This window comes from Lytechinus variegatus, chromosome 3 (genome assembly GCF_018143015.1).
Source record: "Lytechinus variegatus isolate NC3 chromosome 3, Lvar_3.0, whole genome shotgun sequence".
NCBI lineage: Eukaryota > Metazoa > Echinodermata > Echinoidea > Temnopleuroida > Toxopneustidae > Lytechinus > Lytechinus variegatus.
Window position 1 is genome coordinate 2,163,962 of NC_054742.1, and position 26,412 is coordinate 2,190,373.

Sequence of the window (26,412 nt, forward strand, 5' to 3'; positions counted from 1 at the left end):
CATGATAGGCAGATTTCAAAGCAAGATATTACGTAAGCTTGCCTTACATAGCAGGATGAAGAAATTGAATAGACCAGGTGACTAGAATAGCACACCAATGAACACTTAATGAAGATATTTGTTGCATTCCTACTTTGAATGCATATCTTAGCATGTTGCACAATGTACTTGACAAACTGTGAAATACCAGTCGTTCGTGGAAGCATTGTTGTTTTATGTGGATGTAAATGAAAATGACAATTCAAAAGAATATATGAATAATCAAGACATCAAAGTTGGTGCTTATCTCATTAGATTTTAAAGCACCATGTCACTTTAGTACAAATGACCTTCTTCTGATCATGCGCAGAAAGGAACTACGAACTGGCTTATAAGCCCGCTCCAAGGCCCCCATTTTTTTGTCTTGCCCGTGGCACACCCTCACCCCTTTTTTGGTTGAGTGCCCCCCCCCCCCCCCGGCGCTTACCTCCCTCATTTATCTGCAAGCTGGCAAGCATAGTCCCCGCATTGGCATGCATGAGTGCACGCCTGTGCACAAACTACGTGGGTACCACACTGCGTGCTAGTGTCAACTGGGCTTTATAAATATAAAGGGAAATATTGACATATTTAAATTTTCTATAGCTGTGATTTTCAACCACGCAAGGAAGGTTCTGTTTTTTTGAAAGCTGAGAAACAATGGTGACATTTCAAATTCCTTCATGTTACATGAGAAGACAATTAAAAGTAGAAATGTTCACTGCAAAGGAATGCTCATGAAATCATAGAAAATGGCTGAGTGTAATCCATCATGTTTCCATAGTTGACATATGTTACCCTCTGCAGAGTTCAGCTTCAGCAAACACCTAAATGTTAAGTTTATTGCAATCAATATGCATCATACTCCTTCCATACTGCCATCCAATTTTCAGCACCGGCATTACGGATGAACTTGTTTGATTGTGATAGTCATGACTTCTGTTGGATTTCAAAATTCAAATTCCAATGCACTACACCAGACTGCGTAAAGTGACTTGTATCTCCTAGGCAACCCCTCCAATAGCCTCTGATATCTGCTTCTCAAGGGACTGCATCTGGCCAAACATAAACCTGAATCAAGAAAGCATAATTAATGAATTCAACATTTTTATCATCTTGAAATCATGTAAAGATGAAAGAAAAAGTCTGTTGTGGCAAGCTGTACTCATACCCTACCTAATTCTGTACCATTAACAATAAGTTGAGACATTAAGGCTAAAAATCTATGACAGCTGTCAGCATAGAATTGCACAGGAAAGGGCAAGTGGGTTCAGAATATCTTGATAGCATAGACATTACCATCAGAGGCAAAGATCAGATTTTTTCCACGTGGTGAGCATTTGAAAAGCCTTTACTAGTCGGTGTGTACATGACAAGGTGATTACTAGTATGACCAAGTAAAGGTAAGCCAATGCTAATGAATGTATCAATTTCTGGAATGTGTTTCACAAATGCCTTAAAAGCTTATCATAGATCTAATCGCTTTGTTTTCATTTCTGGAAGATATATTAATTTGTCAGAATCTAATAAAGAATTTCAGACGTTTGGTGTAGAATTTTTAAATTGCACAGCCTTTTCATTTTTAGAAATCAGGGCCCCATTTCTTAAAAAGTTGCTAAAATAACAAATCTTCTTGGAATGTCAACCACCATGACAGTGAAAATTCTGCTTCCTGACTGGCTCTTCCAAGGAAACTTGACATTCCAGCAAGAGATGCTATCAGAGTAACTGTTTATGAATGGGGCCCAGACCTCCTTGGCAAGAATGCTCCTTAATGGCAGAATATTGTAAAAGGTGAGATAGTTTGTGGTTTGCCTAATTTGCATTGTGAGTTGACATCAAATCTAATATTTGACCCTTCACGATCATTTATGAAAAAAAAAAACGAAAATCCATAATTTATTGTTCAAAATAGACATGAAATACTTCGAAAATGTGCTTTTCCCAACTGATCGTGGGCCCAGCAGCCGCTGTGCAGCGCCAGATCGACGAGGCTCTATCCCTTTAATCGTTGAACGCCAACAGGGTAGCAGCAACTCCCATCTTTTAAAGGTCTTTTGGTCTGACCCCCGACCTCCCGGTTGTGAGACGGACGCTCTACCAACTGAGCCAACACACCGGTATAATACCGAGACCAATGTTTTGGAAATTTTATGAAAATAAGTAAGAATAACACCGCACCTGTTAGGATCGTTGGGTCCATCATCCTCTTCATCTTGGTCTTTGGAAGGTTGGAGTTTATCCATTTGTAGTCTTAAAGCTGTCAGACATTCCTTGATACCACAGGAACCTCCTCTTTTCTTATCCTGACTCAATGGATGTAGGATGTGAAAGGCTGCTAGAAGCGTTGGGAAGGTCTGTAAGGCACCCACTGATACACATCGCTCAAGTTCATAAACAAATGACCTGCAAGGAAATAGTCGCATCCATACTGGAGTTATAGTAGAGAGCAATAATTTTGAGTGAAAGTCTGAATTCAAAGTGAATAAAAGTAAAAAAAATAAGCAGACCGTAATAAGTGTGGAGATAATTTAAGCAAGCCAAATGTTTTCAATGAAACCTTGTTCAAAATCAATAAAAAAGATGATTGCCAACACGGATTAAAAAAAACACACATGGGCGAGAAATGTTTTATGCAAGACTCTCTTTTAGACTGCACATCTTGACAGTGTAATGAATTCAAAAAACTTTTATTCTATGGGTAGTAACCTACTAACCTGAGCAGATCCTTGTTACTGGACACTATGCCAACCAAGAAACTTGAAACAGGTGGCAAATCTCCTGCTGACTGAACAGCATCCAATGTCCCTTCAGACTGAGCTACAGTGTTTGTCATCTCACCAACACAAGCAGCCATACTGGAGGCTAGGACATCATCATGGAAACGAACATTGCACTTGCTGCTGTTACGGAGGATGTCTGAAACGGCCGGCTTGATGCTGGATAATGCCTGTGGGTAGGAAGAGAGAGAGAGATCTTCACATTTTTTTGAAAGACAAGATAATACACATTTAAAATCTATTACTCGGCATTCAGGGGTGTGAGTGGTCACAAATAAAAAAGTCTGAAAAAAGCTGACGAGTGTTGAAAAAGTCTGAAATAGAAAGAGCTCCCACACTATTTACACAGATGACATCCCAAAAATAAGCTGAAAATCAAGCTGAAAACCAAAAACAAAAAAAATCTGAAATCAGATAAAAATCTGAATTCTCACACCCCTGGGCATTGCAAGACCAAAATTACATCTCACACCCTACTTGAAATGTTCAAAATAATGATTCTGGATGGATATAAATATAATGCCTCTCGCAAACAACCAATGTTAGGCGGAGATATAATTATGAAAAGGAATATTGAATACTGAAGACTTCATGACATTGTTTGCCAATTGCGGGTCACCCAATCTGTGAGATTTAGCAAGTTGAAAAAAGGAGTTGCTATAAGTGATGGCTGCATGCTAATTCATTCACAATATGATGAGCAATAGCCTATGAAGAGAGATGATAATGGTTATCTTCATCATATGTATGAGGTGATTGAAAAGCAATCACACCTTATCATAGAGGCAGAATTGTCTGAAAGACTAAACTCACTTGCGTTTATTCCTCAAAGTAGCAAAAGTTGTTTCCTCACCCTATCATAGTTTAGGAAATGGATGTAACCTAATTAAAAGATTTAAATTCAAAATCACCAATTTGTTTTTATAAATATTTCATGTTTTTCATTATGCTCCCAATTTAAGTTAAACTGCTTTTACTCTGGAACCATACAACATGTGCTAAAATTTGCATAAATTTATTTAGTTTTATTTAGTACACTTATATATCTTATTGTATTAACAGTGTGATTGCAGGCATTAATGATAAAGAAAAATTGTTAAAGCTTCTCCTGAAACATTAATGGCTGTCTACAAACCTGTTGCATTTGAGAGGTATCCTTTTCTTTCTGACTGGCTGTTATCCCTATAGCTTTGATGAACTTGGTAAAGAGATCAGCTACCAGGTCTTGTTGTTTGTCATCCATGGCCAAACCTCCTCGTCCAAGGTGACACATGATCTTGGCCACAAGCGACACAAAGTCCATATTATCTTCTGTGAAATGGATATTTGATAATGATATCAGGCCGTTACTGGTAGAATGTTACATACTAAATACAGAAACAGATGATGCCTAATTTACACCACCTGCTATATTTAATTGGATAGTTATCATTGCAAAACTACACAGATCACATTTGATATCACCTGCGAGTAGTTTACTTCACATGGCATGTATTATAAATCGGTTCATGATAAATAAAAATATTACTTCTCACAGTTGCGAATTAAATATTGTGTGTAATAATTTATCGAAAGTACAGGTAAAATCAAAATTGATTTTCTGAAAAAAAAATGCATTTTTATTGAATTTATAGCACATGACATCAGCGGAGCTGCTAATTTGTGACATCACAAAAAGCCTAACTCTAATATTAAAAAAAAAAATCCATCATGATGGATTTTTGCAAAATATTCATGCATATGTCTCTTATTTTTCTTTTATTAAACCAACTTTAGGTCAGACTGAACCTCTCTTTTTTTCAAGAATTCGATTTTCTCTCTTTCTTCTACTGTGTTTTCAATGCTTAATTTCCAATTAATTCTGTACAAAAAAAAAAACGTTGCTGAGTTTTGTTTCCCTCTGTCAGAGTGAGCATTTACCTGTTTTGAGAACAAGATGACAGAAATCAGCTAGATGAGAGTAGAAAACATCTGATCCCAATCCAAGAGTTACCACATCACAAGCAAACTTCAATACAACCTATAAAAAGAAAACATAAGCTTGGTAATGTGGAATACATATTGTTAGTGTATATAAATCAAAAGCAATTCAAGTCAAATCTTAATAGACTATTAAACGAATGACTCTAAGTAAATTACCATTTCTTAATTTGACACAAAGTAGGACTGTTGATTTCGGGTAATTGTGTGCCCAGAATACAAAATATTAAGCTCTCTGAAAGACTTAATGCTGTAAATGCTGCTTGACACAAGTCAGAAAAGGTTTTGGAATCAGCAAACTTTGAATATTCATCACCAAGTCATTTCTTATCCATGGGAAACTGACAATATTTTGGATAAAACGAATTACCTTAGTTAAGGCTCGACATTAGCGGTGGCCTGGGGCCACCAAAAATTCATCTCGGGCAACCATTATTGAAAAAATGTTACGTTTTGGTGGCCCGAATCGGGCAACCAATAATTGTCATAGTAGCGCAATTTTTCTCCCGATTTTGCATGCATTTATCAAATTTCTACAGTTCAAATTGCAATCCATTCCGTCATGCGCCTTTTTTGTTAATCTACACACAAATACACACACACAAAGATTGCATAGTCATGACAGTATGTAGGCCTACCGCTGGCATACAGTAACTATTGTTCAGCCGGCCACGCCGGCTGAGCTTTGCATGCATGAAACCACTGCAGCTAGCTGTGCGATAGCAGACTATTCAGACTCAGGGAGCTGCGATACAAAAGTTACTGCCAAGAAATCTTCCCCATAACTTTGAAAATCTATGTCAAAGTCACATTTTACACCAATGAAATGCCCTTCTACAGTCCATATTACTGAAACCTGATTATTTAAAAGCATTAAAAGGAGGAATTATGACCTCTCTTTTGACTCAAAAAGACCGATTTCCAAATGCATTAATACACATAAAACACAGAGGTGAGTACATCACAGTCCCACATGTGCATTTGTATGTATGTTGATATTTGGTTTATTTCGAAGCTGTGTCTCTTCTAGCCAAAAATAGACAGCTTCTTTCTTTCTTGTTTATAAATGACTTCTTAAACCACTCTTAAGGAAGTAAATACTTTGGAAAGGCATTACATTGATATGAAATGTGAATTTTTTCCATCATTTTGTCAAATATAAGGAAGGAATTTTCTCATTTTTTTTTCCAGATAACTTTTGCCGTTTTCTTATTTTTCCCCCTTTTTTTTACAGTGATTAAACCATTTATACCCCTTCCCATTGAATATGCCTGATTAAAGAACATGTTTCTACTGAATAATATTAATAATAAATTTTTTCCCCAGTTTTGATAATTTTGTCCTATTCATTTTTCTTACATTTTCTTTTGTTTTTTTCTCATTTTTGTTCCTGTTCTTTGTTTTACTTTCATCATTTTTTCTTTTGTTTTATTTCACTTAGATCTATTCATTTTTACAATTTTTGTTTTCTTTTTTCAATACATTGTATACTATTCTAAAAATTATTTTTGTTTATTTCCCCCTTTTACACATTGTTCTAATTCTGCAGCATATTTTTCTGTGATTTTCTCCTGCTATAATATGCTGGAAAAGAGAAAATAAACTGGATTTGGGGCCTGCATAATCTAGGTTTTACGATCAAAAAGGAGGAAAGGAAAAATCATTGTTTTGTAATCTATCTGAGTTTGCTACATGCACTATTTATTTACTTTACCATTATGAGTGTGTCTATGCGGAGATTAAAAGTCCACACAACCTGGGAACAATACAATTCTTTTATTCTCTTTCAATCATTTTTCATATTTACAATGATGGAACAATTTATATATAACCACAAAATAAGCAAAGTAAAATAACAGCAAGCACGATTTACATACAAGATAAAGAATAGTGGTACGTGGTAGTGACTGCAAAATATTTCAGTTTGTTTTATTCATTTTTAATTAATGTTTTTCTTTATATTTTTCGGGCCACCAAACTTTACTAATGGGCCACCAAAAAAAATTATTTGAAGGTTTTGGTGGCCCGAACGGGCCACCAAAAAAAGTTAATGTGGAGCCTTGCCTTAGTTTAGTTTAAAACAAGACTTATTTTGTAATGTCCTAAGAAAATTTTGACAATACAACAGAATGTTTCATTTCCAAAATTGTCCATTTGATTCAGTCTTCCCTTACCATGAGGCAATCTTTGGCTAGTTTTCTGATCCCATCATCAGCCTTCGCACTGGATTCCTCCCCTGAGCTCTGGGGTAAGACAGAGAGCAGCTCCCTGTCACACCAAGCTAGTAGCTCATCAAACTCAGAACTAACATGACTCAATTCACTGGCTGAGGGACTACTGGGCTCAGAGCTCTGAAAAAGAAAGAATACAACAGTTTTTAACCTAATTTGACTGATTCAAATTAATTGCTACATAATTCAATAGTTTTATGTCATGAAGAATAAACAAATTATCATGAAAAATAAACAACACAAATTCACGTTAAATAGAATCATTTGTCATAACTAAAATAAAATCATTTGTCATAGCATACAAATTCTAGATGCCTTTTAAATCTTCTTTCCCAACTTGAAGCACAAGATCTTTCACATTTCTTTCAACTTGATGTACTACAATGAAACAAATGACAATTTAAATGAAACAAGTGCTCAGCGTCAATTGGCACAAAAAGTGTATTTCAATATTTTCTTTGACAGATATTAAAATTTACAAAGTAATTTCAAACTTTGTAAGTTACGAATGACTGGTGACTTATTCTTGGGTGCAAAAATCAGATTCTCAATTTTTATTCCCATCATTCTAAATTGAAATATGATCTTCATAAATCACATGGAATAATTAATTTGTTGGGTGATAAAGACAAGCAATAAGATATTACTTTTGTCTCCAACAATACCACTAGGGTAACACACGCTGTGTGAAGTATGAGCTCAGCTGCTGTGAAAAAATCACAGGCAGACCGAGCAGGATTCAAACCCATGACCTCTGGATTACTTGACCAGTGTCATAACCACTAGACCACTGGAGTGCCCTTAGTGATCTGGGTTCAAGCTATCTCATAGATTGAATATCAAATCAAATGGAATAATTAATCTGTGGTATAATCGGAGACAAAATGAATGATCTTAGTACTTTAAAATTCTAGTTGATAACAGTCACCTCATTGAAAAGTTTAATGTTTGTCAAAATATGATTTGTGGTGTAGGAAATTCACTTCCACTATGTTAAAACTGGGGAAAATAGCACAAGAACAGCTTCATAAGACACCGACCTGGAGAGATTGTAGATGAATGATGACCCTGCAGTATCCATGTACAATGCTAGTAAGCATATCATCGGACATCATGTCACTGAGCGGTCCTGGATTCATCAGACGTTTCTCAATCAATGGCTGTCAAATCAAAGCACAAGAATGGTAAATGCTGTAATTTTGCATTCCCTCAGCATCTTCTGACTGAAGCAGTTGTGCATTAAGTACCACATGCAACTGGAAATTTCAGTCATACTTTGTGAAACACACTCAGGTGTCTGCTACATTGAAGAGTGATCTTCAAAAATGATGTTTGACTCAATGCTCCAGTGAGTCACATATACAACCAAAACGCATAGATCAAACTTCTTAAAAACAGCCAGCCCGATCATTTCAGCTGCTTTTTGTAATATGAACAGGAGGGCATCTGATGAGCAGTATATCCCTTATTGTTCATATATATTATCAAAGGAATTTGATAAAATTTGATAACTGAAACCATCATTTTTATGACATCAGTACAATCTCTTGAATACTTACTAGGACCCCTTTGAGAATGGCAGCCATTTCTCTGAGTGGTTTTGCTGATGTATCCAGCAGTAGAGTACGGCATGAGTAGTTAGTAAGCAACCAGTCTAGGTAAGCCATCGCCAATCTTGGTTGAGGTTTAACAACAGGTTCATTAAAAGTTACTCTCTTTTTCTTCAGCTTACTGGACATCTGAGATGAAGGACATGAACTTTTTTTACTCACAGATTTATCTCATGTAAGCATATAAAATTTCAATCAATGCTAAATATCAATAGGCAATTCCATAGATAATATACTGTATGTCCTATCCCTATCTTTCTTGAAATCCTCCCTAAATGATTTGTCTGTTTTCTAGTTTTTATGAAAATTTAAAATGCTATTAAATTTTAATGTCTTGATCAGTTTGTAAAGTGGGGTAAGAATAGGGGTGTCCGATGTAAAAAAAGGTTATTTCATCGAATTGACCTACTATATCATAATCACAATATTGATGTAACAACATAAAGCCTAAATGTAGGTCAGCTGACATGAAAACAATCCACCCATATTCTAATTCACACAAAATAGACATTTGCTTTGTTTGCAAAAAGCTGAAACATGGCAGAATTATGATAAAAGTGAAGGAAAATATACAGAAATAATTCTTAATTTAATTCCACATGTATGGTTTCACATATAAAAAAATTCATACACTTTTAATATTCAATATTCAAATATCATGAGGATATTAAAAAAAATTAACTGTCATTGCCAATGTACAGAATGAAATGTTTTGAAGCCACAACAATATATATTGTTTTTGCCCTAGGTGAGTTGTGCTTATACATTTTTAGTACTTGCAGGTCTTTTGTAAGTTATATTCAATAACTTTTATCAAAAATTATGTTATTCATGCTGGTAAATTTAATTCATTTATTATCTACTATCATTCATCTTATTATAATGTTATCAACACTTATACAACATGACATCATCTTCATAGTTACCTGGTCTCCAGACTCCTCCTCCTCTTCTTCAGATTCTTTTTCATTATCAGTTTGATTGATGGCTAGTTCCAGCCAATCAGAGAGAAGCCTGATGACATCATTGCCCTTCCCCCAGGATATCAGGCATTGAATGAGGGGACTGTATGCTTCAGGGGAAGCAGTCGGATCCATGCTCTTCAACTTAGACAAACAACTATGACTGTAGTATAGGCAATCAAAAACATAATAAAATGTGATTATCTTAAAACTGACATTCTAGGGGTTTTGTTGTTCAAATATTCTACCAATAGTGAACCATGCTTATTACCTACTTTAAAAGTCTTTTGTACAGAAAAGTTGTACACAATCTATTACCCTTTTATATGACATTGCATTTTCCCTACTCCATCAAATTTCATTCAGGGAAATCACTGTGAAACGTAACTGGGCTTCCCTCTTGATATTGACCTTTCTCATTTAATTGGTATCTATCTTTGCTAAAGGGAAAAGTGAACTTTAGCAAAATATGTCACTTCCTTATAATTACCATGTATTAATACAGGAACCTGTTCATAAAACCACCTGCTAATAAAGACCCCCTTTCTTGACTCCCTTGGGCGGTTGTTGTATACTGGTTTCCCTTCACTTATGTTGACAGTTAGTTCTCATGATAACTTGTTTGCAGTTTATTTTGGCTATTTCACCAGCAGTATATTTCCCATGAGACAATTTTTCAATGGCTACTTAGAATAAATGAAAAACAACACACAAACCTATTGCTATACATGAATTTCACACCGCTATGGTCACTGTTATGGGCTTTGGTACTAGCTTACAGGTTAATCACATACCTAAATGCTGGAATCGATGATGCAGGAAGAAAGGAGACAAGTATAAGGACCGCGGAGAGAGATCTTCCATCCTATGAAACAAAAATAAAGAGTAGTAAAAACCTTGTACATGGCATAATCCAGTAAATTTGACATACACCAGCTAACTTATATTCTGAGGTTTCACATCATTTTAAAAAAAAAAAATCTGAGGGTATCGTAGAAAGTATTAAGATGTAAATAAGTTCATGACTAAAATATTGATGAAATTATGTCTAAAAGGCATCCCATTCTACCCCTTATTTACATATATTTACCTTCCAACTACAGACCTGTGTTTACTTTTTGTTAACTGGGTTACTTTTATCGCCAATATACACATCTGGATTCCCGGAAAATGAGAAAACCAATTTCTCTCTCCATCAAACACAGTAGAAGCAAAAACTATTGATGGTAATGGTGATGGAACATATGATCACTTCTTACAATATCTATCTGGTAAACTAAAAATCCCCAAGCGATAGCATCTTGTTTACAACCTTAAAATCTTAATATTTCATGTATGTGTCTCTCTCGTGTTTTCTTTTAAAGAACTGTAAGTTTGGTTCGATGCACCTCATACACATTTTACTTGATTTCTGGAAAATATCAATAAAGGCCTACCTTGAAAGTGGCCAAAAATCTTGGAAGATCTTTGCCAAATCGGTGAACAAGCTTCTGCATGACTGACTGATTTACAGGCTATAAAGGAAAGACAGTAGAAAATAATTCATACATTGCTTGTATCTACCTGATAGAAGAGTTTCTTTTATAAAGACCACTGAATAAGAAATGGAAAATTGAACCGAGGCTTTGAAAGATGATCTAAAATGCAATAGGAGCCCTGGAATATTTTCAGGGTTCTTACAATTCTATGAAGGGCACTAAATAATGAAATATATCAAATTTGAGCAGTTGGGCTCAAGTAACCCTATGAGTAGTATTTTCTCTCTTCCTTTTTTTTTATAAATTCAATTTAGAAAACAAGACAAACCAAGACTGCAAATACACCTTACTCTATGAGCTCTCATTCAAGATGGTATACTTGATTTTACAGCATATGAAAATAAATAAAAATAAACCTCTGAATTAAATGCACTCAATTAATACTCAGACATTAAAACTTAATGCTATTTGCAATTGATTATGAAATATAAATTCCAATTCAAACAATGAAAACTAATTGTTAGTTACTGCTGCAAGAAGCAGATTCAATAATCAATGCAAATTTGCAATCAATTACAAAAAGATTGATGTTTAATTCTAGGACATAAAAATTACTTGCAAATGGCAACTGATTGCAAGATTATTGTGGTCTTACTTTAGCTAGTTGTTGGGCAATGCCAGTCCAAAGAATAACAATAATCTCCAACATCCCATCAATAACATCTGTATCTTTGAGTGAGAGTCCCTCCCTCTCTTCCTCCTCCTCCTCCTCTGTTGAGTTGTCTCCCCCTGCTGACATCATGGAGTTATGATGTTCTTCTTGGTTGATGCAGCCTCGCAAACAGCGGGACAGGAGTAACATGAAATCGGCTACAAAATGCAAACAAAAAGAAAATATGGAAAAGTAAACCCAGAACTATGAGCTCTGTTAAAGGGCAAGTCCACCTCAGAAAAATGATGATTTGAATCAATAGAGAAAAATCAGACAAGCAAAATGCTGAAGATTTCATCAAAATCGGATGTAAAATAAGAAAGTTATGACATTTCAAAGTTTCGCTTATTTTAAACAAAACAGTTATATGAACGAGCCAGTTACATTCAAATGAGAGTTGATGATGTCACTCACTCACTATTTCTTTTGTTTTTTATTGTTTGAATTATACAATATTTCAATTTTTACGAATTTGACAATTAGGACCTCCTTGCCTGAAGCACAAAATGTTAAAATAATGGAATTCCATGTGTTCAGGGAGGAATGAAACTTCATTTCTCATGACAATGACGAGAAAATCAAAATATTTCATATTTCAAACAATAAAAAACCAAAGAAATAGTGAGTAAATGACATCATCGACTCTCTCATTTGGATGTAGCTGGCTCATTCATATAACTGTTTTTGTGAAATGAAGCGAAATTTTGAAATGTCATAACTTTGTTATTTTACATCAGATTTTGATGAAATTTTCAGTGTTATGCTTGTTTAATTTTTCTCTTTTTATTCAAATCTAGTTTTTGTTGGGGTGGACTTATCCTTTAAGTAACTGAGGCATGAGAAGGTCATCAGAGTATATAGGCAGGATATGTTGCATTATCTAATAATTTCTAAACTGTAAATTATTCAATTTAATTATGAAATTGATTTTATGTTGTGGCTCTTTGTTTAACACCTAGGCACAAGGTTCGATGTTTACATTTTACATAATTATTTTTTCCCATTTCTGAACCAAATTTGCTCCAAAAATAATGTCACTTGTATTAGAAAATTCATGTCACCTAAATATATTATGTAGTCATTTTCATTCAAGCGAACAATTGGCTTAATATCCAAATCGCCAACTCTGCCACTATTGATCAATGAACTTTCAACAATGTGACACAAGTACAAACCTGCAGTGTCAACAGACATGTGCTTATGGGCATACTGGTAGAAGACCCTTGCTGCACCAGGATTCATACAGATAAGAGCCATTACTCTTTCAATCTGAACGCTGGCATCACGGTCTGTTGGTTGGAATGACTTGAAGAGGAGGTTGACAATCCTACGAGATACAGGAGGTGAATCCACCTCTAGTCTAGCCAGTAAGTCTTCCACTGGGACGATACTCCACACCTAGAAGAATCAAAAGTATACAAATACAGGTAACTTGCCTTAGATCAACTTCTTGGACCAAACAACTTTTTTCTGGACAAATTACATATTTGAGATATGAAGTTGTTGGTACATCCACTATATGTGCTATAGATAATCTAAATGGCTCCTCAACTGCACGCAGTCAGAAATGATGCTTTCGGAAGTGCCAGATCATAATAATATTGCACACTTTGCTTCTAACATTTTCAAATAATGGCCTCTGTGGCCTATTACCTTGTGCCCCCAAAACTAATCAGATCATCAGTCCTATATGTATACTTGGATCAAGTTTAAAGTGGGCAGAGGGATTAAATTATGACTAACAACCCGCAGGTCTGTAAAAAAAATTGTTAAATAAAGTTTGTTTGTTAATTTTTAGATTGCACCAAAGAATGACTCACCTTGATTGTCTTGAGACCTTTGACCTTTATCAAGAGATCAACAAAAGCCACGATAACCTTCTCGGAGGTGTCATGAATGAAGTTTTTCAGAGATGGGAGCAAGTTCTTTAGCAGAGGATGGCTCAAAGGATTGTCAATCACAAACATCAAACCCTGAAAATAATTGAAATGAAAATTATGAAAAAAAAAACATAAAAAATTATAATAATGTATTCAGTAACTAATTAGGGAATAACTTAACATTAAGAAGAAAGGTCAACCATCAATCAATTTGCATTGGATATATGCTCATGAGTCCTTCAGACTTAGTCAATAAATAAAGATTAATACCACTAAATAAAATTGTGAATTACACAAATTAGCCATAACTACCTAAAGCTAAATTCAATCACAACATTAAGTTGATTCAAATTTAAAATAAAACAAATCATGGTATTTGAGCATTTCACTTTATATGCTTCATAGTGGTGATATGTCATACACCCACAATTTCTTTTTTAATTAAAATTAAGATCATATTAATGTCAGAAATTATAAGTTCTTGGGACTGTATTTAATCTTCTGCTTATCATTTCCGATTATCATACCTTGAATACAGACACCCTGACATCACTGGAGCTTGTATCAAAGGCCATGTCTTGGATAAGTTTAGTTAGGAATGCAGTCAAGACATGGGCCGGAATCAGTTCCCAGTACATTCCTAAGATCCTGCAGACTCCCTGGACACCAGTCACTCTTAGCACTGGACATTGGTCAGTTAGGAAACCCTTAATAATCAAAGGAATAAAGACATATGAATATACTAACAGATGTTGCAAATATTATAGATTATACCGGCTGTGCTGGTGCTCTTAGTAAGGTATGTTATACGGCAAACATAATTTAGTCTTGTCTACTGCTTTCAGATAATCTTGATTATACACAAGGCAAAAATATAATTTACATGTACCTCTCACATCGTCAGCAGCAAATTTGCTCTACTTTTGACAGCAGACCTGTTAATGGGCAACTTTAGAATTATGACACAACATCAGTGACATGCATGTTTGGCATAATGCTGTTGCGCCATAGGGCAAAATGGCTAATCTTGTCTTCTGTGCATAACATTTTTTTTGCTAAATAAGCAGGTCTCAACACTTGTATCAGAAATCTAAAGATTAAGCCATTGAATATGTCTGGCCTCCTACATGTGGTACCTCTTGAAACGACTTATCTTTTTCTTCTTCGTCATATGAAAGTTTGTAATGCTCTTTAATCATCATGGTGTAAGCAATCCATGAAGTGAAATAAGAATGGAGAATAAAGGGGGTTGGACATACAGAGTGGTTGATGGAACTTTGATTAGGTTTGCATTGTCAATAATTATGATACAGTAGAGTAATGGCGCAGTAATATTTCCCCAACATAGGCCGTACGGTGAGTCAAAAACAGCCGTTATAACATTTTTTTACCAGTTACATATGGGTGGTTTGAAAAAAAAATGAATAAACTGTCTGTTTTCAACTAGCCGTATGGCCGCCGTAGAGGAAATGTGACTGCAGCATAAGGTATCTTACTTGTAAGATGTCAATCTGTTTCTGAAGAAGTGCATCAGTCTCTTCTTTATTAGCTTCAGGATCTTGGAGAGGGAAGGCATCAATGAGAAGGGCAGCTGCATTAGCTCTCACAGATGAATTAGCAACCTAAAATGACATATCAATACTAATAATTTCATACAATGTAAAGATTCCTTCTTCACCGCGTAATTAAATGACCCTGTAGGGGTTATAGGACAACTTCTCCATGAGGAAAAGTTGTCCTATTTCTTTACTATGTGTCCTCCAGGACCTGGGGTGTTTCAAAGTTACGCACAAGTTTATGCAACAATGGTGACTTGCTTGTTCTTGTGCTAAATGACATATCCTAATTTTTCCAGTTATAACGTGGTGGAAGTTAATTCCCATTCTGTGAATTCCATGTTTTGACAATTTTTTTTAAAAAATAGAATTTCATTATAGATGCTTGTCATCACAAATTGCGTTCTAGAAAGATCAGACTTCAACTTAATCTAATGGAAAAACAAATTTATGGTATCGGATTTGATACCAAAACCAGTCACTACGTATTTGTGAAACCGTGTGTTACAAATAGCTTTATAAGGCACAAAAAACTCTAAACATTCATTTGAGGCAAAGACACAACATATTACATTATTCTGCAATTTCACATCATTCTGATTGGTGTTAACTTCAGAATATTTGCATAAAAATGGGTGAGCTTTTTACAGAGCCTGCTCTGGTGTTTACCTACCTTGAAAGCTCTCCATAGAATTGGTTCATACAGAGTTAGTAGCATGCTGTCCACTCCTTGCTGTCTCTTCTGCTTGGTGAAGTAGCTTAAAAGCTGAATAAAACATCAACAGTAAAGAAAATCATTTGATTATTCTATCCATTTGCTATGATTGCGTCATGCACTGAAGGTTAGCATCCTAATTTGATGGGTTCTTGTAATCTAGCTTTCTATTAAGCCACAAACTTTGCCAATTCTGAGCATTGGGTGATATCATGCTCTTATATTAAACATGCATATTTTAAAATGGTACCAACCTTGAAATGATTATGTAAGTGCATAGACTTGGATCAAAGTGTACCTGTCTGAGTGTAAGTGAGAGGTTACGAGTCCCTACACGTCTTGCATGTACAGCAGAGTGCATCAGGTCTTGAATACAGCTGGTCTCTAGTTTTGCTGTCAGAGGGGGCGTAGATTTCCGCCAAGCCTTAAAGTACACCTCTCCATAGTAATTGATCGTATTCCTAAAAGTAGCACAGAAAACATACATTTTTATCTTCTTTATGAAAAAAATAATATGACTGAATGATTCATGCTAATCAGTGGTACTTGGGTAGTTACGTTTAACAGATGAATTAACTTTGTTGAAATTAGACAAATTTGCTTCTGGCAGAATGAGAGGTTTACTCTATCCCTTCCCAGTGTCTATCAACAGTATCTGAACTTTTTAAATGAAATGGACGTCATTAACTACCTAAATAAGGCAACCTTCCAAACAATAGAGGTTCACCTGAAAGCACCATGCAGACAGATAGCATGGGTGGCCCAGAATGTTTTTTTCATATTAATAAGCACTTTTATGACCATATTTTGACATGACATGAGGAAACACCATTTTCTCTGTTTTAATAAGAATTTCATTACACCTTTAGATGTAGATGATGTAGTTGATAATGCATCATAATAATTAATCAACATACTATTAATGGACTGTCCCATCCTGAAACATAACATGGCATGCAATCAGGCTTTTAGGGGGGAACTTGCCCTGTCAAGCCAGCAAATTAAGAAATAGTTGAACACATTATACACTCGTTTTTATAGATACAATGCAAGTGATTTATTTTCTTTTAATTAGATGTTTCAACTGATAATTCAACTGTGATAATTGCTGAAAAAAAAAAGAATTCGATAAAGCATTTTCAGCCCTGAGCAATCGGTCATTTGTCAAACTTGGTTTTGTTTTAGTGATTGAATTTAAGAATTGCCGAATTCAGGCAAGCCTTTTTTGGTCTTTGCTTACTAACACCAAAAACAATTGAATTTACAAGTAAAAGAAGTTTTCTCAGTGTAAACATTAGTTATCATGTAAACATTAATGCTTTTGTCAAAGATCAATATTGGTGATGAAGCAATATATTACTGGTAATAAAAGGCAAAATTATTAAGAGCTTACTTTGGACACGATGGTAGCTGATTCTTAATGGCTGAATGAAGACGCTCTGTGAGATCACAGTCTAAACACAAGAGAAAGCTCAAGAACTTACGCCCCTAAATAAAAGAGACACACAACATATATTATATTTTTCATAAGGAATTATAACCATGCATTAAAAACATATATCTTAGTCTATGAGGTAACAGAGCAGAGCAGAGCAGAGGTATAGCTAAGTCTTTAAATGACTATAGATCAAAATTTATTCTTGATCAAGGAGACATAATAGGTAATATATTTTTGGACTATATTTAGCAGTACAATTATTCATCATGCTATAGAGGGAGGTAAGAAGCCTCAAGTATGATAACAAATGCATGGGATGTCCTTTGACAATTTACTGAATAATATCTATGAAGGTATGAACAATAAAAGTAATATGTTTCAAACTTACATCATCATTCTTCAGGAAGATAGAATTAATGAAGCACTGCTCCAGTAGTTCTTTGAGTGAAGTACTACTCTCATCAGCTAGGTTGAGCTGAGAGAAGGATTTTCTCATGGAATATAGAAGTCTCACATCCGATACCTGTACATACAAGCACATTGCTTAGAATAACTTCACCCACCAAAATATGTATGAATAACTCATTTCACTCTTTTTCTTGTGTAATATATTCCAATATTTGCTTAATTCATAAAAATTATGAATGATGACGTGACAGTGCTAAAACTTTGCTAATTTTCAAGGATCATGTAAAAAGAGAAAATTGAAAAAAATGTAAACATAAAATGCAAACAAATAATACAAAGTATTTCTCTTTTTTAGTATTGCATAAAGTAGTAACAAAGTGCTATTACAGCATAAAGTGGATTCTAAACAAGACATTTTTGTTCAGACAAGTATCAGCAAAAAAAAAAAGTGGGGACTTTTATTTTTGACAACCATAGCATGATTTGGAAGACAATTTGCCTATCAGAAACAATTCAGGACCAACTGAATTGGGTGTTTCACTTTTGTACTCTGGATCAGTACTTTCACTCCCATCCAAATAAAAGTTCAAAAAGTTTTAAAATATGTAATACAAGTTTCATAACACACCAACATCTGTATTTAAGAATTATATGTTATTAAAATGAAAGGAAATTTGAAAATGGGTATCATTTTCTGAATGTAAAAGCTCTATACTTTGACTTCTCAGAGAAGTGTAGAACTTCTTGAAAATACTGGAATGTCACTGAAATGTTGAGGGGTAGAGGGAGGGATAGGGTGTCTAGCTTACCATGCCACTGGGCTGAAGTGTTTTCACCAGTAGATACATAATGGTGTTTGGAACAAGAAGTTCTCGCCCAGGTAAATCATCATTCCACCTATAATCAATTACCGGTAGAACAAATTAATTTGACATGTAAACCATGTTTGTGGGGAAAATACTTTAATTTCAATTAATATATCCTCACAGAATATTCTTATTTTGAAAGACTAGTGCTCATTACTAAATAATATTCATAAGTCATACAAAAAAAATTCTATATCAATGAATGTCTCCAGTTCTAATACTCAATAACATATGTGACAGTATTCAACTGATTGTATCATCTCTTATCATTAATCTAAGTGTCAATTGTACAAAGATACAAGGTAAATCATTAGCTTGCACTACATGTAAGATAATTTTTTTGTTGGTAAGGGACTGCTTACTCATGTTTCTAACTAATAAACATACCATGAGTGACATAATTTTGCAATGTTATGCTGCAGCTTGCTTGCTGAATCTGGAAGGTCGAGAAGTACACCTGATTGAGAAGAAAGAAGAGAATGCAGGATTCAAATCATAATATTTGAAGGTTATCGATTCTAGAATAAATAAGATGGGGGCAGGGGACAAGATAGATAAAAAAAACTCCTCAATATGGAGAAACTGAGAAAAACAGATTAAGAAGAGCCCAGATAACACAACTATATGAGCTTTGGGCTTGGGGAATGCAATATCTTATACAGAGAATAACTATTTCTTTTTTATCAATTGTAGACTTATGAAATATTTATGGGAAAATGTGAATGTAATAAGAATTAATACTAACATTAACCAATTACAGTTACCAAAAAACCAAAAATATTCTGATTGTGAACTTGGTTACAGTGTTTTTTTAAATATAAATACTTAGATATTCATCTAGCGTAAACTCACCATGTAGAACTGTCATAGTTTCAAGCATCTTGTCCACAATAACAGGTTTCTCTGTACTCAGGCAACATGTTCCTACTGTCACGATTCCTTGTAGACACTTAAGGACATCATCCAGTGTTGACTAAAAAGATGTGTGAAGAACACACACACATCAAATGATTATATGCCAATTTGGGGTTATTGTTCAAAAACACAAAAGTTAGGATTGGTTGCATTAATTTGCAATAACAACAAAAATAAAACAACCAAGCACTAACACTGCTCTAAAAAGTCTTTTATCTGGGTAATTTGTACAGAATTACAGTGGAGTTGCAACACTCATTGGTAGGTGGTATCAAATCCAGAGTTTACAAACATCAAATATAAAAAAAAATATTTAATGATCTCACAACTATCTATACACAACAAAAAAAGTAAGTCCCCCCTTAAACAAACATCAATAATTTCCGAACCAATGTGAGTTTTTAATATATTTTTGCATAAGCGTGTAGGTAATTTTATAAGCTACCCTCTGAGTAATTGTTATGGACGTATTTTACGTCATGCTTCAATGAGCACCGTCAGAAGGCAAAAATGTCACTTTTCAAAAGTCACAAGCCAAATATCATGACTTTGATTCCATTTTATTGGAATTCCACCTTCTCATCATGAAAAATAGTCAGAAGGCTTGTAAAGGGTACTTTCTAAAAGACGATACAACTTTTTTGGCTAAATTTCACGGTTGAATAAACACAAGTTCAAATTTGCTATAATTGGATTTTTGACACATTTCTATCAATAAAAATGATAGAATATGGAGACAGTTATTTTTGGGAGGAGTATCTTCAACAATATTCATCGTTTCACGGTTCAATGAACATTTATTGAAAACAAAAAATATGATTTTCAAATATCATAGGCAAGTATTGTTTTATTTTGGTAACTGAAAATGATTTTTTCTCAACTTTTTCGTTATGTTCATGACCAATTAACATGTTTTAATGATTCAAAGGCGTTTAAATAAACATCCACGCTTGAATGAACATGTCGAATGTGATTAGCTCTTTTTTACGTTATTGGAAAAAATGAAATTTGTAACTATGGATATCTGTCACAAACCTCCTTGCATAGTTCATTTGATTTGAATTTTATGAAAATCCCGATGTTTAATGCATCAGTGAGCACACAATATTCGAAAATTATGCAAATGAGAAGAAAGTTCAAGGCCTTGGCCCCACTCTGAGCCGTATCGAATTGTTATTTTGGTGTGCGCGCCTTTTGGATAGTGTTACTCTGAAGCCATGTGCGAAGTTTCATGAAATAACTGTTGGCAGAAGTAACAAAAACCGTCCATGAAACAAACCCCTTATTTCATATTTGTTAAAATTTTGACTTCACTCTCTCATAGACTTGTGTACATTATGGGTGCATATGTTTAAGAATAAGTAACCCCTTATTCAATATGGTGGAACTTTTTTTCAAGGCTGTTTTTAGCAATGTCATTTGGCAGTAATGTTTATCAACCTATGGGCAGAATTCTGTGCAAAAAATGAAATTGATTTGTTTATTTATGGATGAGTGAGCACGAATCAAAGTGAGAAAATTGGTATTTTCAATGTCACAGACTCATTTTAAAGGGTAATATTTAAAGTGAATATTGGGGGCAAATTCGGAATAAAATGTGACTTTAATTGCTGTTGTTTTTATCATCCATCATTTCTATCACCACACACTTAACAAACTTTAAACATTTTCATGGTTGAGCGAGCACATTCAAAACCTTAGGAATGAATACTCTTTATACTGCATAAATGTATTCTTTTCCGAACAATATCTCATGATCAGTTTAATTTATGGATAAATCAGTGGTGGATCCAGAATTTTAACATGGGGGAGGGGCCTATAATCGGGGGAGCCACCAAGATTTTCAAATTTTAAGATGATCTAACAAGTTGTAGAGGATACTACCATAGTTTCAGGTTATGTATCTGGATGGCTGTTGCCTTTATTCAAGTATAATCATGATGGCGATGTCATCCACATCGCTGTCGATACATGGAATGCCCCGTGATACATTTGCGTCGATCACGTATGCTGAACTATGGCAAGCTAACTGGTACGATTCCCAACATCCCCCTTTTCATATGAAAGAATGATGCAAATGAATTCTTTTCCAGAAAATCAGTGTATAAAAATACTGCATGTACTTGACGCAATTTTCTAACTGACATGGAGTTCAGTTGTAGCTATGATGTTTAAAATCAATATCGTTTTTTTCTCATCTATCCTTTCTTCCTTCTCTTCCTTTTCTTTTTATTGTTTTGTTTTTTAACTATAACAAAAATATTGTTTAAAACTTTGCGATTGCTTGCATGTCCACATACAAATCGACTCAACTGTTTACATCAAAATAAACATGGAAAACATAAAACACAATATGCATCAACTATTGCAGTTAAAGCAAAAAAACATATCCAAGATCAACTTGGATAATAAACACTAAAAAATTATCTTACAGTCCTTGAAACTTTTTTTTTTTTTTTTCGCGATTGTTCTTTGTTTATTGTCCGCGGTTAATTGTTTCATAGGCGTCATTGTTCATATGTTCGCTGTTAATTATTTGTGAGCGTTCCAGGTAAATTTAAGACTGTCAATTTCTGTCTTCTTTGTATTTACAGTTATTTGTTGTGTTTGATATTTTACGGCTGTACATAGTCCTTGTAACGACTTGGTGGCCTGATGGTTCGCGTGCGGGTGTGGGCTACTACCGGTGATGGCGTCGCTTGCTGTTGTTGCTCGTGTTGTTCTTCATCTCCGGGATTGTTGCACTGTGGGCCTGTTGTGTTCGTGGTAGGTTGAATGTCGGTCCACACATCTGGAGTCGCTGGCAAAGATTCATAGGTTGACTGAATGCGTTTGCGATTTCGACGGTAGAGCTGTTCATTGACTTTTACCACATAAGACCTTGGTGAAAGCTTTCTCATGCAAACACCTAGCTGCCATGTTGGTTTTCCTTTGTTGATCGCTAATTGAACTCTGACTGCTTGACCAACCTTCAAGTCTGGTAGCTCTTTTGTTGATTTGTCAAACTGTGTCTTTGCTTTCTTGCCTTTCTCTACCTTTTTTCGCTTAACTCCTGTCACTACTTTCGGCTTCAGCAGGTGTTGTGCTGTTGGCAGTGTTGTCTGTGTCCGACGTGACATCAATCTCTGGACAGGACTACTCTGCATTCCTTCGGTGGGGGTGTTTCTCCACTCTAAGATTGCTTTGTAGATATCTGTGCCTGACTTTGAGCACTTCTTCATGATGTTCTTGGCAATCTTTACAGCAGATTCTGCCTTCCCGTTGGATTGGGGGTGATGAGGCGAAGATGTGGTATGATGTATCTCCCACTCCTCCATGAAGCATTTGAACTCATCACTGGAGTACTGTGGACAATTGTCACTGATGACTTCCTTGGGAATGCCATGTCTGCTGAACTGTGATTTCAGGCATGTAATCACATCTGCACTTGTGGTCGACTGGAGCTCATCTACTTCCCAAAAGTCTGAGTAGTAATCTACTGTAATGAGATAATCTTTCCCATTCAGTGTGAAGAGGTCTGTGCCAAGTGTCTTCCAAGGTCGGTCTGGAACTTCGCGAGGAAGTAGTGGCTGTTTCGCCTGCTGTGCCTGATGTTCGTTGCAAACACTGCATTGTCGAACTACATCCCGTATCTCATGGTTCATTTTGGGCCAAAAGATTGTCTCTCTTGCTTTTCGCAGGCTAGATTCCATGCCTTGATGGCTGGCATGCACCCTTTGCAGTAGTTCGCCTCTGAGCCGCTTCGGTATGATGACTCTGTTGGCCTTGTAGAGAATACCATTGTGCGAAGTTATCTCATCGCGATAAGCCCAATACTCGCGTATTTCTACTGGTACAGTGTTTACTGTATCTGGCCAACCTTCGATCACGACTTGTTTGAGCACCTGTAGGATCTCATCCTTCTGGGTCATTTCTTCAACTTGCTTGAACCGTTTGTCTGTGAAGTTCACCGACTCTCTTGGATTGATTTCTTCAAATTCTCTTTGTCTTTGTTGGCTGACTGTGTAGATTTCGTAGTATCCTCCTTCTCCTTGGGTTTTCAGCGGTAGTGCTGCTCTTGACAACATGTCAGCCACATACATAAGCTTCCCTTGTTTGTATGTGACCTGGAGGTTGTACTTTTGCAATCTTAGCAGCATCCGCTGCAGACGCTTTGGGGCTGACAGCAATGGCTTCAGGAAGATAGACTGTAGAGGTTTGTGGTCTGATTCTACAGTTACTGTCTCCTTCCCAAATAGGTACTGATGAAAGTGTTCGCATGCGAATACTATCGCTAGACATTCTTTCTCTATTTGAGCATATCTTCGTTCTGTCTCCGTCAGAGCCCTAGATGCAAACGCAACTGGTTGTGACTTCTGCATGAGGGTTGCTCCTAAGCCCGTGTCACTGGCGTCACATTGGATTGTAACTTCTTCGTTCACGTCGTAGTACCGGAGTACTGGAGCTGTTGTCACCAACTTCTTTACTCTGCTGTAAGCTCTTTCCTGTGCCGGACCCCAGAACCACTTTACTTCTTTAAGTGTAAGTTGCCGCAGTGGTTCGCACTCTTCTGACAGATGTGGCAGGAACTTGGCAAGGTAATTGACGAAGCCTACAAAACGTTGAACCGTCTTTACATCTCGAGGCCTTTCCAGTTCCGCAACCGCTCTGATCTTCTCTGGGTCTGGGCAGAGTCCTTTGTCAGTAAGTACATGACCAATATACCTGACTTCGGTCTGTTTCAGTTGGATCTTGGTTTTATTGAACTTGAGCCCAACTTGTCTTGCTCTCTCTAGAAGTCTCCTCAAGTTCTGGTTGTGATTGACAATCGCTTCCTCCATGGTTTCTCCACTTCCATAGATGATAGGAGATCATCAACTATTGCCTCTACTCCTGGTAACCCTTGGACTACTTCATGTTGTCTTCTCTGGTATTCTTCTGGAGCAGTAGCAATGCCAAATGGCATCCTCAGCCATCGGTAGCGACCAAATGGCGTCCAGAACGTGGTCAGGAAACTACTCTCTTTATCCAACTTCACTTGCCAATATCCATCTTTGGCATCGAGGATCGTGAACACCTTGGCTTGTGACAATTGGGGCAGGATCTCTTCTATGGTAGGCATCGGATAATGTGATCTTTTCAGGGCTTTGTTTAGATCCTTTGGGTCTATGCAAATCCTCAGTTTCCCTGGTTTCTTCACTGCTACCATGCTGCTGATCCACTCAGTGGGAGTTGTCACCTTCTTTATGACTCCCTTCTCCTCAAGCTCACTTATCTTGTCTTTCAGGCTTGGTTTGAGTGCTGCTGGTACCCTCCGTGGCATGTGTTGTACCGGTTTCACTGTCTTGTCAGTCTCAAGGTGATATTCTCCAGGCAGACATCCCAGCCCTGTGAATACATCCTTGTATTCCTTCATTATCTGCTCCTTCGTCAGAGGCTGTTCTGTTGCTTGACTAAGGATCTCTATCCGCTCTGGGTTGTTTCTTGTGACTAACCCTAAGTCCTCGCTAGAGTCACCTGATAGGATTGGAACTTGACTTGATCCATCAACTATCTGAAATTGAAGCAGGTGTACTGGACCATTCTTGACCTGGACTTCTAGTGCTGTCTGTCCTTTTGGTTTGATTAGTTTTCCTTTGAATGGCTTCAGTCTGACCTTGCTGTGCTCCAGCCTTGGGTTTCCATCTTGTAGGACATCACATAAGTCAGTGTAGCTCAGCACATTGACTGTAGCACCTGTGTCAATCTGACTGTTCATCTCTTTTTTGTCAGATCCATTAGCTCGATATATGACATTTGCTCTCCATCGTTTACCATTGGATCCAACACTGCTTATCCTCTCTATGGTGTAGATGGATTCATCTGACAGGTCATCATCCTCATCATCAAGAGACCTCACTGGCTTCGGTCCTTTTGCCAAACATTTTTTTGAAAAATGATTGTTTTTCTTGCAATTGCCGCACTGCTTTCCCCACGCTGGGCAAGCGGTCTTCTCTCTCCTGTGTTCTCCACCACAGTACTTGCAATTCCGTATCATTTGTGTCTTCTGCTGTCCTTTGCTGTGGCTCTTCTCGTGACCGGAATTCGCCTTTCTTGGCTTCACATGCTTTTTGTACACTGCTTGCACTGATTCAGTATGAGTGCTGGCACTTTCGATGCTTTTGAGTTGTTGTTTAGTCACTTCTGCACTACGGCACACATCTATCACCTTTTGTAGCGTTAGATTTTCCCCACGCAGCAACCTCGCCCTTACGTCTGGATCATTGGTTCCTAGGACGATGCGGTCTCTGATCAAATCATCTCTTAGCGTGTCGAACTCGCATGTTTCTGCCAAACTTCTCAGTGCTGTCACATACTGATCAATTGTCTCCCTCTCACCTTGATTTCTAGTATTGAACTGGTACCGTTCAAATATGACATTAGTCGTAGGATCAAAATGCTTCTTCATAGCATCAAGAATTTGTGTGGTTGTCGCTTTCTGACTCTCTTCTAGTGTAGTGTAGAGCTTATAGCATTCTTTCCCTATGAGTGATACTAAAGTTGCTACTCTCACTTTGTCTGGCTTCTTATCTAACTCTTACGCAATTTCATAGTTTTCCCATTGCGACTGAAAAAACTTCCAATTTCCCCTCAAATCCCCCTTCATATCCATGGGTGATGGGACTGGAAAATTGCTTGATGCAGCCATCATTTATCAATCTATAGTTCGAATTTATGCTTGAGTTTGTTAAAGTCTATGATCCTTCACCGTTTGCAAATCTTGGGCTGAAGTTTTTTGACCCGGCTCCCGTGCTGGTATGCACTCTTGGGTAAGAAAGGCTTCAGTGGCTCCTTCACTACGCTAACCCACTCGTCCGCGGGGGCGCGGCCAGGCCTTAGCAGGT

General features: G+C 36.4%; 1 protein-coding gene across 2 annotated transcripts in view; it reads right to left on the reverse strand.

Moving 5' to 3' along the window:
- Positions 1-366: 366 nt before the first annotated feature.
- LOC121409971 (condensin-2 complex subunit G2-like) overlaps positions 367-26,412 on the reverse strand; it is a 34,490-nt gene continuing 8,444 nt past the window's right edge. For both annotated transcript variants that reach the window (XM_041601769.1, XM_041601771.1), the window contains exons 4-26: positions 19,487-19,607; positions 19,022-19,091; positions 18,578-18,665; positions 17,749-17,883; positions 17,316-17,410; positions 16,221-16,383; positions 15,881-15,973; positions 15,148-15,273; positions 14,179-14,358; positions 13,592-13,744; positions 12,947-13,169; positions 11,715-11,929; positions 11,018-11,095; positions 10,376-10,446; positions 9,546-9,744; positions 8,569-8,748; positions 8,050-8,169; positions 6,953-7,129; positions 4,719-4,818; positions 3,934-4,109; positions 2,736-2,968; positions 2,200-2,424; positions 367-1,089 (exon numbers count right to left, since the gene is read on the reverse strand). In XM_041601769.1, the coding sequence (XP_041457703.1) occupies positions 1,023-1,089; positions 2,200-2,424; positions 2,736-2,968; positions 3,934-4,109; positions 4,719-4,818; positions 6,953-7,129; positions 8,050-8,169; positions 8,569-8,748; positions 9,546-9,744; positions 10,376-10,446; positions 11,018-11,095; positions 11,715-11,929; positions 12,947-13,169; positions 13,592-13,744; positions 14,179-14,358; positions 15,148-15,273; positions 15,881-15,973; positions 16,221-16,383; positions 17,316-17,410; positions 17,749-17,883; positions 18,578-18,665; positions 19,022-19,091; positions 19,487-19,607 (3,288 nt within the window). In that variant the 3' untranslated portion in view covers positions 367-1,022. The remainder of the gene's footprint in view (positions 1,090-2,199; positions 2,425-2,735; positions 2,969-3,933; positions 4,110-4,718; positions 4,819-6,952; positions 7,130-8,049; positions 8,170-8,568; positions 8,749-9,545; positions 9,745-10,375; positions 10,447-11,017; positions 11,096-11,714; positions 11,930-12,946; positions 13,170-13,591; positions 13,745-14,178; positions 14,359-15,147; positions 15,274-15,880; positions 15,974-16,220; positions 16,384-17,315; positions 17,411-17,748; positions 17,884-18,577; positions 18,666-19,021; positions 19,092-19,486; positions 19,608-26,412) is intronic.